The sequence below is a fragment of the Suricata suricatta genome, chromosome 9 (genome assembly GCF_006229205.1).
Source record: "Suricata suricatta isolate VVHF042 chromosome 9, meerkat_22Aug2017_6uvM2_HiC, whole genome shotgun sequence".
Classification (NCBI taxonomy): Eukaryota; Metazoa; Chordata; class Mammalia; order Carnivora; family Herpestidae; genus Suricata; species Suricata suricatta.
In genome coordinates, this window is record NC_043708.1 from 14,441,620 (window position 1) to 14,454,405 (window position 12,786).

Consider the following 12,786-nt stretch of genomic DNA (forward strand, 5'->3'; position numbering starts at 1 on the left):
ACTTCACCAATTAGAGCTACCAATATTATTTGCCAACACATCTCAGTCTTCAGAGAAATGGACTGCTATGTTTGCTACCGCACTGTCCCCCCAGCCTCATGAGGGACAACGTGGGTATTCTTTTCCGTTTTAGGGTTTCTCCCTTCCTCCCGCCTGCACTCACTCCCAGCCTCTGATGGCTGCATTTACGGTGAATCACGGAAATGTTGCTGATATCAGCAGCCCTGATACTGCATTAGCGGAGCCACTCTAAGGGGGAATTATCCAGAGGGTGATGCTCAAAGGCAAAGCCATTTTGTGGGCTGTTTTGTAGACACCGTTTTCTCCCTTTGATGGATCTCATTCATTTCTGCGACTTAGGAGGCATGGTGAAGGGAGAGCCATCTGAAAATTGTTTCCCATCCAAGTCTTTTTCGTAGGAGGTTTCAGTGACTCCCAAGCAAGCCAGGAGCACTGGGTGGCCACGCTGGAAATGCAGGCGGCCGAGGCTGCTCGCAAAGGACAGTGTACTGGGGCATTGAGATTCTATCTCAGTGACCCTGCGACTAGGACAGAGTGAGGGTACAGCTCCTTCTGCATAAACAGTTCGTTCCCAAACACATATAAATATAAACGAAAGCCCTTGCTAGCTGTACACGGAACTTGCTGTTCAAATGCTTCTCCCAGAAAAATCCCCTTGTGAAGTAGATAGCTATCTTGTAGGGGATTGTTATCTACCCTTTCAAGTTTATGTACAGGAAGATGCAGCTAATGTCTTCATGACGTTTGTCCTGACAGCTGTCTCTGAGCAGGGAGACAGGGAAGCTTGCCGTGTGGCCCGGGGGGCCAGCTCGGGAAGGCAAGCGTGAGGTTCCAGTTGCAGCAATCCCCTTGGCTGTTGGATTTTCCCAGCAGCGTCCCGCAGCCTGGATGTGGTCTCTGAGCAGAGAGAAGGAGTAACAAAGAAGGGGGTGGCACCAGGAAAAAACAGAAGGAAAGGATGTGGAATCTGTTAATGGAGAGCGAAGTGTTGAACCTGCCATGTAAGCTGGGCAGGGAAGGAAGAAAACACCGGGTGGTGGTGGTGGGGCCCGAGAGAGGGTGAGAGGTAGAGGGGGGATGTGTGGGGGTAACCATGGGGGGAGAGTCTGGTGGATGGGATGCTCAGGTCAGAAGTGGGTTTCGTTACTGGAGGATTTCTGAGACAGGGACATTTTTCGTGAGGACGGGGTTCGGGATGTGCCATAGGAAGAGGTAGTGGTGGCGGAAGCCATCGGCGCTCCCCCAGGTCTTCCCGATCCGTCTTCCTGGCCCTGTGCACTCCTCCTGCAGACTCTGGGTGCTTCTCCCCTGTAGCTTGTCCCTACAAAGAGTCCCTTTTCAGGAGATTTTTTTTTGTTGGTCTACCAGTGCCTCTGCCCAGGATGCCCCTGGGCATTTATGTCCCTCCAGAGGTTTCTGAAGCCTTGACTGACTGGGTAGGAGAAGAAAAGCCTCACTCCCTAGCCTCAAGGTGGGGGAAACTTGGAGATGAAATTGATGCTGCAGAGCTCTTCTGAGCTCAGAGGACAAAGCTTCACCTGGAGTCACACTCTTTCGTGGTTTCTTGCCCTTCCCTCCTCTGCCCTTACGGCCTTCTGGAAGCAAAACAGGTTGCTTGCAAGCCCGTCTTCATCTCGGGATCTGCTTCTGGAGGACCCTGGCTGAAGTGGATTGGAGATGATGGTCATGTTGACAGAACGAAGGAGATGGGAGGTGTGAGTATTGGAGGGATTGTCTGTGGAACAACCGAAATAACTCAGGAGGAAAGCAGGACCTGGATGGACGCTTCAGGGAATCAAGGAGAAAAGTCCGCTCTACCCCAGCCAGCCATGAGAAGAGGAGGAAGTGAAGCAACCAGAGAGTTTGGGTCTCAAAGGAACAGAGTTTTGGACACAAGAGTGTGGAGTGTTATACTTCCAGGACAGCATGGCCCTGACATTGTGGTTGAGGGATATTGAACAACTTCTACCTGAAGGCCATAGTCAGAGGACAGTGTCTTCAGGGGAAGCCCAGGTTTCACTGAAGAAGTTGGAGGAAGGATTCCTGAAGATGCAGAGAAAGTTGGGGAGGTCTTCAGTTATGGTGGTCCTCAGGTGTCTTTGGAAAGGTTTGGGATGCAGAGGGGAAGTTTGGATCAGAGCAGACGAAGCAGGGAGTAGAAGGATTAAAGCTAGATTGAGGGGAATCAAAGCTACAAGGAGGCTTACACCCACTGGCTTACATGGCCCTTGCTCTTCTCAAAATCATTGGGTTCTTCAGCCTCCTGGTGGATGGTGGTTCGGGAGCCTGGACACTGAGTGTGGAACTTGTGATGTACTCTTGCACGTAGTTGGCATGTGTTTGTTGAATAAGTGAATCAGTGACACATCAAGTTTCTAAGTGCTCCTTTCTTTTCATCACTGTAAAACATTAGTGCACTTACCACCTCTGTATTTTATGCTCTGATAAATTTGGAATTTATCAAAGAACCTCCGACTGCTTCCATCATCATCTTGGGGTGGGAGGCAGTGAACACGTTTCCCAAGGTGAGGGAATTAGGCATGGGGTTATGGACGTAAGTGATAGGACCTTTCTGCCTAATGGGTCAAGACGTATTTTTTAGTTTTGCTTTCTCCTGTGGATATGGAAACAAGAATTGCTTGGGTTAGTACAACTACTTGTGACCTACGTGCTTGAGATAGCCCATACCCAGTTTGCTGGGGTCAGAGGGCAGCATGTGGAGGGTGAGGCAGAGCTGGGGAAGGAAGACGACCCATAGCATGTGGAACATTGGAAGCTGAGTAAACAGGTGTGGGAGGAATTGTGCGGTTTTAAGTAGGAGCAGGACTGGAGTTTTAGAAGGACATCCTGGCTCCATACTGATTGGGAAGAGTCCCCTTTGTGGAGCCCAGGGAGGAGAGGTAACTGCTTTTGACAAAATGCCTGGGAAAGGCAGAAACCTCTGTATTGTAGGAATGGGCCCTGAAGATGGGATTTAGAACCTTTGGTCCGGGGTAAAGGAGGTATTTTGGGAATGGCAGCAGCTTATATTATTTTTAACCTGAAAGGTAGGGAAAAAAGAATCTCTCTCTCTTTTTTTTTTAAGTGCTTTAGTTAATTTAAATTATGGAGGAAAAAACTTAGAGCAAGAGACAAAATATGGTTTTCGCGAAGAATGTTGGAACTAGACAACAGATCCCCATCTGGGGCTGTGTGCCTTTACGCCTTGATTGTAGAGTCAAGACAAGTGGTAGAGTGTGGGACCCGTTGGCAAAACCTCAAGGTGGGGAGACCCAGAGCTTGAAAGAGGAGCCCAGCACTGGAAAACGCCAGGCCTGTAGTGGGCAGCCTGCAGGGGCAAGGAGGAGCCTGGGTCCTGGGCTCTTCCTCGTCTTCCCTAGGAATTGAACAAATCATAAAGAGCTCTCCTTGGACTGTTTATTGTCTGAGAACACTTCAACTCTGGATGTCTGTGTGTGGGAAAAAATACTATAGTATTGGGGCTTCTCATACTGCCAGATTCAATGAATTCTGCAGTCACATTTTCTGTTGGGCCAGTGTGTGACATTGATATCACAAATGTGGGTGCAAGGCAGATTTATAGATGGAGGCGTGAGTGAATTCAGGAATGGAGCAAAATTATAAGTAGGAGGGTCTCAGTCCACACTGAGACACAGAGCAGAGAGGAAGGACATCTGATTATACGGGGGGGTGGACAGTCAGGGTGACTTCCTGGAGGTGATGACACATGAAGTGAGTTTTGAAGTAGGAGGCATTGTAGGCCAGATAAAGAGTGGGGAGAAGAAGGGTATCTGGGACGCAAGATGGCCCAGGTGGCGGCATTAGCAGGTGGCCCGGCACATAGGGGCCGGGCCTCCTGGGTTTGGCTGGGGCGAAGGCTGCCTGTGGGGGCGTGGCAGCGGGTGGGGCTGGAGAGACAGGCAGGCACCAGGTCCTGGAAGGAGAGCCTACACTTTATTGGCATCATTGTGGTGTCTTCAGAGGAGCTGAAGTAGGTGGAGGTGTTCAGAGTCACACCTGGGAGAGCGCCACCTGGCTGCCATGTGGAGGATGGATTTCAGGGGACAGGACTGGAGGCTTTCCAAGTGACTGATGCAGGTGAGAGAAGACAGGGTCTTGCCCTAAAGACAGAGGCGAGGACAGATGTGAGTCAAGGTGGCAGTGTGTTCTCAGCTCCCTGACCCCCGCCCCCCAACCTTTCTTTCAGCCTGATCTTCTCTAGTCTTGGCTCTTCGTCTCTAAAGTTCCCCAGAAATTTCCCAATGCCTTGGTCTCTTCCATCTGGAAAGAAAGCCTGATGTTTTACGAGGGCTAGGAGAGAGACATAATGAAACCCAAAGGGAGAGCCTTTTCTGTGGCGGCATTTTGGGGACACGGCTTGCTCATTTAGGGTGTGTAGACTGAGCGTCACTGCGTTCTTACCAGGACCAGCTTGATCACCTTTAAGGCACAGCCAAGCAAACTGGGAGAACGAGGTTTGGCTGTTGGGGTGTCTGGGCTCAGAGCAAGCGTGCGTGTTCTCTCTGCTCTTCTTAGAGGACAGCAAAGGTGAAAGCAGCCTCGGGGACAACTGCAGGCAGGTGGGGCTCTTCGTGGCTCCTTCCCTCTTTCTGACACCCCTGCTGTTCACTACACCCAGGGAAGCCTTGTGAGGATTCCAGACTCAGCTTCTACCTGGAGCTCTCCGGAAGCTCCGAGCCGTCCGTGCAGGTGGCCTTGGACAGATTCCAGACTTGGGAGGGCTAGGAGGGGAAAGGGGGAGGGCAGGCGTTCTTTGCTTCTTGCCAGTGTGTTGCAATCAGTTGTACTTTGCCTGGGTTAATAGGCAGAGTCACATGGCTTCGTGACAGCGGACCTCTGAGGTGGCTGCATTCCAAGTTTCCAAGAAACCCTGAATTCTGCGGATGTCATTTGTCTCCAGTGGCAAAGAGGAGCGGAGGCATCCGGGGTTAGGTGTTAGAGGACGGATCCAAGGATGCCACTGCTTGTGGCAGGCTGGACAGGGTCACCCGTCAGTGTTGTACCTGTCAAGAGAGGGAAATAAGGACACCTGCTCTTTGTGGGAGGTTTTGTGATGATGAACTGGGTCCATGCGTGTGTGAGAGCCTTGTCAATTTCCCCACTGACTCTGAAGGCAGGGCTGTGTCTTACTCATTTCTGTGTTTTTAGCACCCAGCACGGTGCCCGGCTGACTCAAATGTTTGTTGACTGAGCACAGGAATGGGTGATGCGGGAAGTACAGGGCCTAGGAAAGCCTGAAAAACCCAACTACTAACAACAAAAACTTGTTCAACCAAGAAGGAGCAGATTTCCATACGTGCTCCCGTATTGACCCATGTTTAGGTAGCGGTGGAATGGGCTAATGTTTGTGAGGAAACATTTTATCTTTTATTTTTCTTTTCCAAATGTTTATTTATTTTGAGAAAGAGAGAGAGTGAGAGTGGGGGAGGGGCAGAGAGAGAGAGAGAGAGAGAGAGAGAGAGAGAGAGAGAGAGAATTCCAAGCAGCCTATGCACTAACAGCAAGGAGCCCCATGCAGGGCTTGATCTCATAAACCATGGATCATGATCTGAGCCGAAATCAAGAGTCAGACGCTTAAATGACTGAGCCACCCAGGTGCCCCTGTGAGGAAACATTTTAAATGAAAATTAACTTGAGGGATAGTGTCTTCCAGCCTTTCCCTTCTCATCAATTCTTGGCCGCACTTTAGCTGCCAGATACTTTTCCATGGGAGTCATGAAAAATGATAGATCATTACTTTATATGGCCCATCCATTATTGATACATTTTAGATCAAAGGGCCCTTTCCACCAAGGGAATTTCTTTGTTTTCTATTTTTCTGTTCCTATGCTCCAGAAGAGGACTGACTTTGAAGTCACATTATTCTCATTTTAATCCCACCATCCCACCCCTGCCCCGCTCCCTACCTTCTGCCCCCTTGACCTTGGTTTAGTCATGTAACCTCTCTGGGTATCAGATTCTTTATCTGCAAATCGGGGATCTGCAGTGACCATGAGCATGTATGCACCTTGCAGCCTCCAACTGAGTCCTTATTATCCACCTTTCGCAGATAAGGGAACAGAGAGACTAAGTGGTGGTTTCAAGGACTGATGGATTTGGGACTGAAGTTCTGGTCCCAAATCCTGGTGCTTTGGAAACTTGAGATTGGTGGATTCTGTTCAGACTCTGCTCCCAGAGACAGTCTCTTAGCAAACTGGCATCAGGAACTGGTCTGGAAAAAGACCTTTGTCAAGCTCAATTCTGCTCAGCCTCAGGGATGCTAGAAGTTCTGGAAACATCCATGATGCAAGTCTGTGAATGAGTCCCAGCTACAGATGACCTCTGAGCTCAAGGCCATCATTTAGCTTCCTTCTAATGGTTGTCACCTGTCAGTGTGGAGGGTGTCCCCTAAGTAAGTTGTCAGATCCCTGAAGTTGGGAGGGACTCTGACCTATTCCCACTGCAGCACAGCACGTCATGCTCACCAGCCTTACACAAATGCTTGTTCCTGAGGGTGGTAGTGACTCTGATGGGGCTTTTGTTTATGGTTTGAAGAAATTAACAACAACAACAACAACAACAACAACAACAACAACAGAAAACCAACATTTGCTCTATGCCAGGCACTATGCCAAGAAAGGGAGGTCCAACAATGAAAAGACAAGCTTTCCAGACTCCAAGGAACTTGTAGGTTCGTGGAGGGACAGGCATGCCTGGAGAGTCCAGGAGGACTTCACAGGGGAGGCAGCTTGGAGCTGAGATTGAGGCAGATGGGAGTTTCCCAGGCAGGTGAAGGTGGGGAAGGGCTGCCGGCCAGAGGAACATTCATGACGGTGTGGAGGCGTGAACAGCACACCGCTGTGTCAGAGCACCTGCTGCTGGGTGCTAAGCTGTTTCCCCCTGAACACCCCTCACCCACGTGTGTGTGTGGTTCAGATGTGCCCACGTCTCTTCCTTTTGCTCTTCATTTGTTTAATCAGCGCATGTGTGGCAGGCACCTAGGGACACCAGGTACAGAGGTGAGAGGGCTGACCTGAGGCCTGCCCTCCTGAAGCTCTAATTCAGATGACAAGTAAACACAGGACAGTGAGGGTAGGTCAAGAGAGATCTAGTCTCGTGAGGGTATATTAGTTTCCTGTTGCTGCTGTAACAAGCTTAGTGGCTGAAAACAATACATATTTATTATCTTACAGTTCTGGAGGTCAGAAGTTCCACATCAGTTTCATTGGGCCAAAATTAAGGTGTGGACAAGGCTGGATCCTTCAAGAACCTCTAGGGGAGTCTGTTCCTTGTCACTTCCAGATGATTTCATCCTTTGGCTTGTGACCTCTGCTTCTGTCCTTACATGTCTTTCTCCTACAGTACTGCCTCCCTCTTCTAAGGAAATTTATGATTATATTGGGCCCACCCAGATTATCTGGGATAATTTCCTATCTCTAGATTCTTAACTTAATCACACTTGCAAAGTTCCTTTCCTGTTGTAAGGTAACATAGGCATGGGCCCCAGGGATTAGGATGTGGGTATCTTTGGGGGCCATTATTCCAACATCCACAGAGGGGAGTAGGAGAAAAGGGGAGGAGGTGCTTCTGGAATTGGTATTTAACCCTAGATTTCTCAAAGATAGGTGAGAGTGGAGGCAGGGAGGTCACTTAGGAGGCTGCTGGATTGGTTCAGGTTAGACAAGACGAAGGCCCTGATAAGGTCAATGGTTCTGGGAATGATGAGAGGTGCAAGGGACTGAGATACAGGGAAGTTGAATGAATGGGAAATGTGGGGGCAAGGCTGAAAGAAAGGTGCCCAAGACAAGACGCACCTCAGTATCAACAAGGGCTAGTAGGACCCCGGAAGAAGCGTTTTGAGGAAGGATTAGCAAGAACATAATGCCCACAGTGCTGATCCTAATTCTTAAATCTTTCAATCAGGGATTCCAGACAGTTTTGTGTTCAGTGAGTCCGAAGGAAATGTAACATCTAATAATTTCATTTGCTAGAATAATATACAATAAAAGGCTGATTGTTCTGCTTGGTTTTCAAAGAGAAAAGCTGATTCTGAGGCTCCAGAAGGAAAGGCAGATGTTTACAGACTTAGATTCCTCAAGGTGACCACCCTCTGGCCAGATGTCATCAGGGTCATTGGTGCAAGGACATGCCCTTGCTTTTATTTATCTTGAGTTTCCCAGGGCAGGGACTGAGCAGTCAGCTCTCTTGAGTGGGATTGTTTGCCCCACTTAGGTAATTAAGTTTGTCATCTCCTAATACCTTATTTACACAACAGCCAGGCTGTGCTATGGCGGAGACTATAATGAGCATTAGTATAATGAGGGCAGAACAATATCGAAGTGCAATGGTTGCTCACTGCTGCACAAGCCAGATTTCTGAAATGCATGATAGCATTACATGTGCAACACTACCCTCTTCTTCCTGCCATTCCAGAAAAGCCTCCAGCTTAACATATTTATTTCCAAGGTAACGAAATTGCCCTAACAGAGACCAGGGACCTTTGAGAATTCGATGTGTTCTCAACATGAGGGGAAATTTCTTTTCCAATGACTTCTTTCTGGAGGAAAATAGAAGAAAAATTCTATTACCAATAGATCAGGAGTGATTACATCTAAGTCATTGCATTTTCTATTGAGAAATATGCTTAGAATCTATTATTCTTATTTTTTCTTTAGGAAAACCTAGTTAATTGGTATAAAACATCACTCATTATTTTTTCCCGCATTCTAATCCATCTTTTAAAAAATTTTTTATATCACTTTGGTAGTCTTCTGAAACCCAAACCTGTTTTTTCTGGGTGTGATTTTTGACTTGTTTCTGATACCAAGCTTGCCCTTCTTTGTTTTGTGATTATGATCCTGGATGAAAGGGACTTTGAACCCTGCTAGATGTTAATCTCTTCTCTGCTCTTGGTATCACCCAGTCCTCGGTATATGGACAGAGTCATTGGGCATCCATCTCCTATTTATTTCCTCTCCAAGTTGAATAATACATCTATTTTTCAAATATGGTGGTTTGTCATTTATCTTACATATTGTTTAACCAAGGAACCTATGGGAAGAGATGAACTGTAAATCACTGGCTTTCAAAATTGGACCTTGTAGAGAAATATAAGTACTTGAAACTCAATTAATACTATTTTTTTTAAAACCAGAATTCGTGGGGCTCGTTTTTTAAGAACTCAAACAGGCACCTCGGCACCGATCAGGTTCCCTCACTGCGGTTTGGTGAGCCAGTTCGTAATCCTCACATTTGAAAGCTGGTTTGAGAAAGACATCTGTGCTTTGCTTCTGACAAGTCTCGTATTTATAAACAAACTTTCTCTCTCCCTGTCTCCCACCCTGTTTCTCAGTGGCCGTTCCGGCAGCAGCACCCCCGGTGTGCCCGCCCAAGGGTGCCACTAACGGGCACTACACGGCCCCACGCCTCTCCATCTCCTCCCGAGCCACGGTCGTAGCCAGAATGGAAGGCGCCCCCCAGGGGGGCCTGCAGACCGTCATGAAGTGGAAAACGGTCGTTGCGATCTTTGTGGTCGTAGTGGTCTACCTCGTCACGGGCGGTCTGGTCTTCCGGGCGCTGGAACAGCCCTTCGAGAGCAGCCAGAAGAATACCATCGCCTTGGAGAAGGCAGAATTCCTGCGAGACCATGTCTGCGTGAGCCCACAGGAGCTGGAGACGCTGATCCAGGTGAGCAGGGAGCGAGTCAACCATAGCACAGCCTGTGGGGAGAAGGGACAGTATTGATTTTGACCTTGGTTCTCATTGAGTTTTGCCTTTGGTAGAGATGCTCCCGATGGTCAGCGTGGTCTTCTCCAGGGAGGTGACATTTGGGCTGAGACCTCCAAGGAGCCAGATGAGGAGGGGGAAGAGGGGCCACACATGCAACAGCCTTGATGCCTTGACGTTAGGAGTGGGCTGTGTTTCGAATCACCTGCTTTTAGATGAGGTGGCTGGAGGCAGTGGCAGAAGAAAGAGCTTTGGATTTTCAAAGTCAAGTCCACCTATGTGTGCTGATTAACTTCCTGATTTTGAAGTCTGTGGGAGATGCTGGGCTAAGAGGGGGTCTTGAGTGCCACAGAAAGAATTTTCAGCAAGCAGGGGTGTATTAACTTGTCCCAAGTCAGTGAAAATGGAGTAAGACCACCAGATGTGGGATGAGAGGCTGTTAGTGACTTAGGAGGGTGATTTTGGTGGATTTATGGGCATAAAATAAAGACAGCAGTAATAGCAATAATCAAGATTACTGTTCTTGAATACTTATTGTATCAGGCACTATATGCTAAGGTGCTGCATAGCTTGGATTTTAAGAAAATAGCATCCATAAAGAGATGGAGGGAGAGAACTTGGAGCTACGACCTAGAGAAGCAAGGCAGTGAAAGCGGGGGTGGGGGTGGCCTTGGCAGGAGTGAACTTGGCCATAGGAGACAGAGAGTCCTCTCAGGTGGTGTGATGGGAGGAAATGAAACAGGAGGCTTCAGAAGCCTGTGAAGGGCAGAGAGCCAAGTCCCAGAGGGAGGAAGGGAAATGGTTGGGAGCCCAGTTGGAGGGCTCCACCATGCAGGAGATGGAAGGTGGATGGCTGCCTTGGAGGCTGAAAATTGATTTCCTATCCTACACACCCTCCTCAGCCAGGAAGAGTAGGTCCTGGTGCATGGCAGTGATGTTCATGGAGCAAGGGAAGGTCATGTCTCTCCAGGGGTTCTAAAGTTTGCAAGGCAGGGGGATGGAAAAGATGGCTCCCGTAACTTTTTCTGCTCTGGGAGTGTCTGCATTAAATTCTAATGGCTACTGCAATCCAGGACATTGCAAGATTTGCAAGACTGGCCTGGCTATTTATTTATTTATTTGAAACTGCACTGATGGAATAAGGGAATTTTGGGGCTACTTATGATCTGGAATCTTCATAGCAATCTTATCCCTTTAAAGAAAATTTGATAATCTGACTTGATTCTTCAATAATTAGAAATACACATTCTCTCCCCACTCCCCTGGGAATAAATATGATTTCATACCTATGTTCCTGTAATTTTTATGAAGAAAAGAAAACTATAAAATCTAAGTGCAGTGTTTCATATTTCTTGGATAGCTTTGTCTTTTTCTCCTTTTATGAAAAAAATGCTATCAAGTTTGTGGTGATGAGAATGTTATACTAATTTGTGCCAGACTTAAGGCCTAGAATGCCGTAGAAAATGGGAGAAACAATTCTGGAGTTATTTGAAGTAAGAATGGAATTAAACTCATTGTGATGACTTTTTGTGACTTTTTAGCTCCTATACATGTAAAAGGTGGTCTGAATTCAATCTAGATTCATGCTTGAATTTTCCTCCCATAGACAGTGAGATCTTGAGGGAAAAGATCACATCCCGTTGTCTTTGCATCAATGTGTAGTCTTTGCATTGCTTTGCATCTATTTATTGCCCAGTAGAGAAATCCTTTTGGATTGAGATATCAAACTGAATCTATAACATTGGTGATGCCACCAGATACCTTAGTTTATTCATGCATTTGTTAATTTATGTATTGCCCATTGTTTGGCTCTCTTCTTGTGAAAGAGCTCAGAGGCTACAATAGACAGGATGGTGGGGTGTGGAGGTTCTGATTCTGGGGCTGCTATTCAAACCCATCCCTGGGGGCGCCTGGGAGGCTCATTTGGTTGAGCATCTAACTCGGGCTCATATCATGATCTCGTGGTTCATGGGTCTGAGCCGCACGTTGGGCTCTGTGTTGACAGCACAGAGCCTGCTTAGGATTCTGTCTCCCTCTCTCTCTGCCCCTCCCCTGCCCTCTCTCTCTGTCTCTCTCAAAAATGAATGAACATTAAAACTATAAATAAATAAAATGCATTCCCTGCTTTGCCCTCAAAAGTTTCGCCATGAAACAAGATGTGTGTGTGTGTGTGCACATATGCACATGAACACAGACACACATCCTTGAGATCATTTTTGTAACAATTTAAAAAACTACCCTTTATTAGACACCTGTTACAAGTCAGGTACCCTATACTCATTATCTCACTTAGTCATTCCAACAAAACTCTAAGTTAGCACAATTACACATATTTTGTAGATGAGGAAACTGATTCTTAAAGAGGTTGAGTAACTTTCTAACCCCTAAAGTGGCCAAACTCGGATTCTAAGTGAAGTCTGTCTGACCCTGGCCTTTATCCCACAATGAGTCTACAAGATATTTTTTAAAGTTTATTTGTTTACTTATTTAAAGAGAATGAGCAGAGAATTTAGGGAGGGGGCAGAGAGAGAGGGAGACACAGAATCTGAAGCAGGCTCCAGGCTCTGAGCTGCCAGCACAGAGCCTGGTGCGGGGCTCGGACCCATGAATTGCGAGATCGTGACAAGAGCCTAAGTCAGATACTTAACCGACTGAGCCACCCAGGTGCCCCTCACCCATGAATTCTTTTGAACTCCTGTTGTATCAGGTAACATGCTAGGTGCTGGGGATTGAAAAGATAAGACTAAAATACACCTTGAGCAAGTTACTGACCTCTCTGAGATCCAGTTTCATTATCAATAAAATGTGCCTCAAATCCCTCACCCCTGGGGTGTTGAGAGGATTAAATTCTGTAATTCACTGAGAAGGACTTTGAATGATGTTTGGCACATGGTGAGTGCTCAGAAAAAAAAGGTTGCTATCGCTGTGCCTGCTGCTGCTTGTGGTATTGCCCCGGAAGCTTAGAGTTTCAGGCAGTGGTACTATTTCTTTAAAGTTTTATATTATGTTATGTTATGTCATGTGATGTTATGTTATTAT

The 12,786-nt window shown here is 47.3% G+C and overlaps 1 protein-coding gene across 2 annotated transcripts in view; it reads left to right on the plus strand.

Annotated features, from left to right (window-relative positions):
* The window catches only part of KCNK10 (potassium two pore domain channel subfamily K member 10), a 132,039-nt gene that overhangs the window by 48,888 nt on the left and 70,365 nt on the right, over positions 1-12,786 (plus strand). For both annotated transcript variants that reach the window (XM_029952546.1, XM_029952545.1), the window contains exon 2: positions 9,374-9,708. In XM_029952546.1, the coding sequence (XP_029808406.1) occupies positions 9,374-9,708 (335 nt within the window). The remainder of the gene's footprint in view (positions 1-9,373; positions 9,709-12,786) is intronic.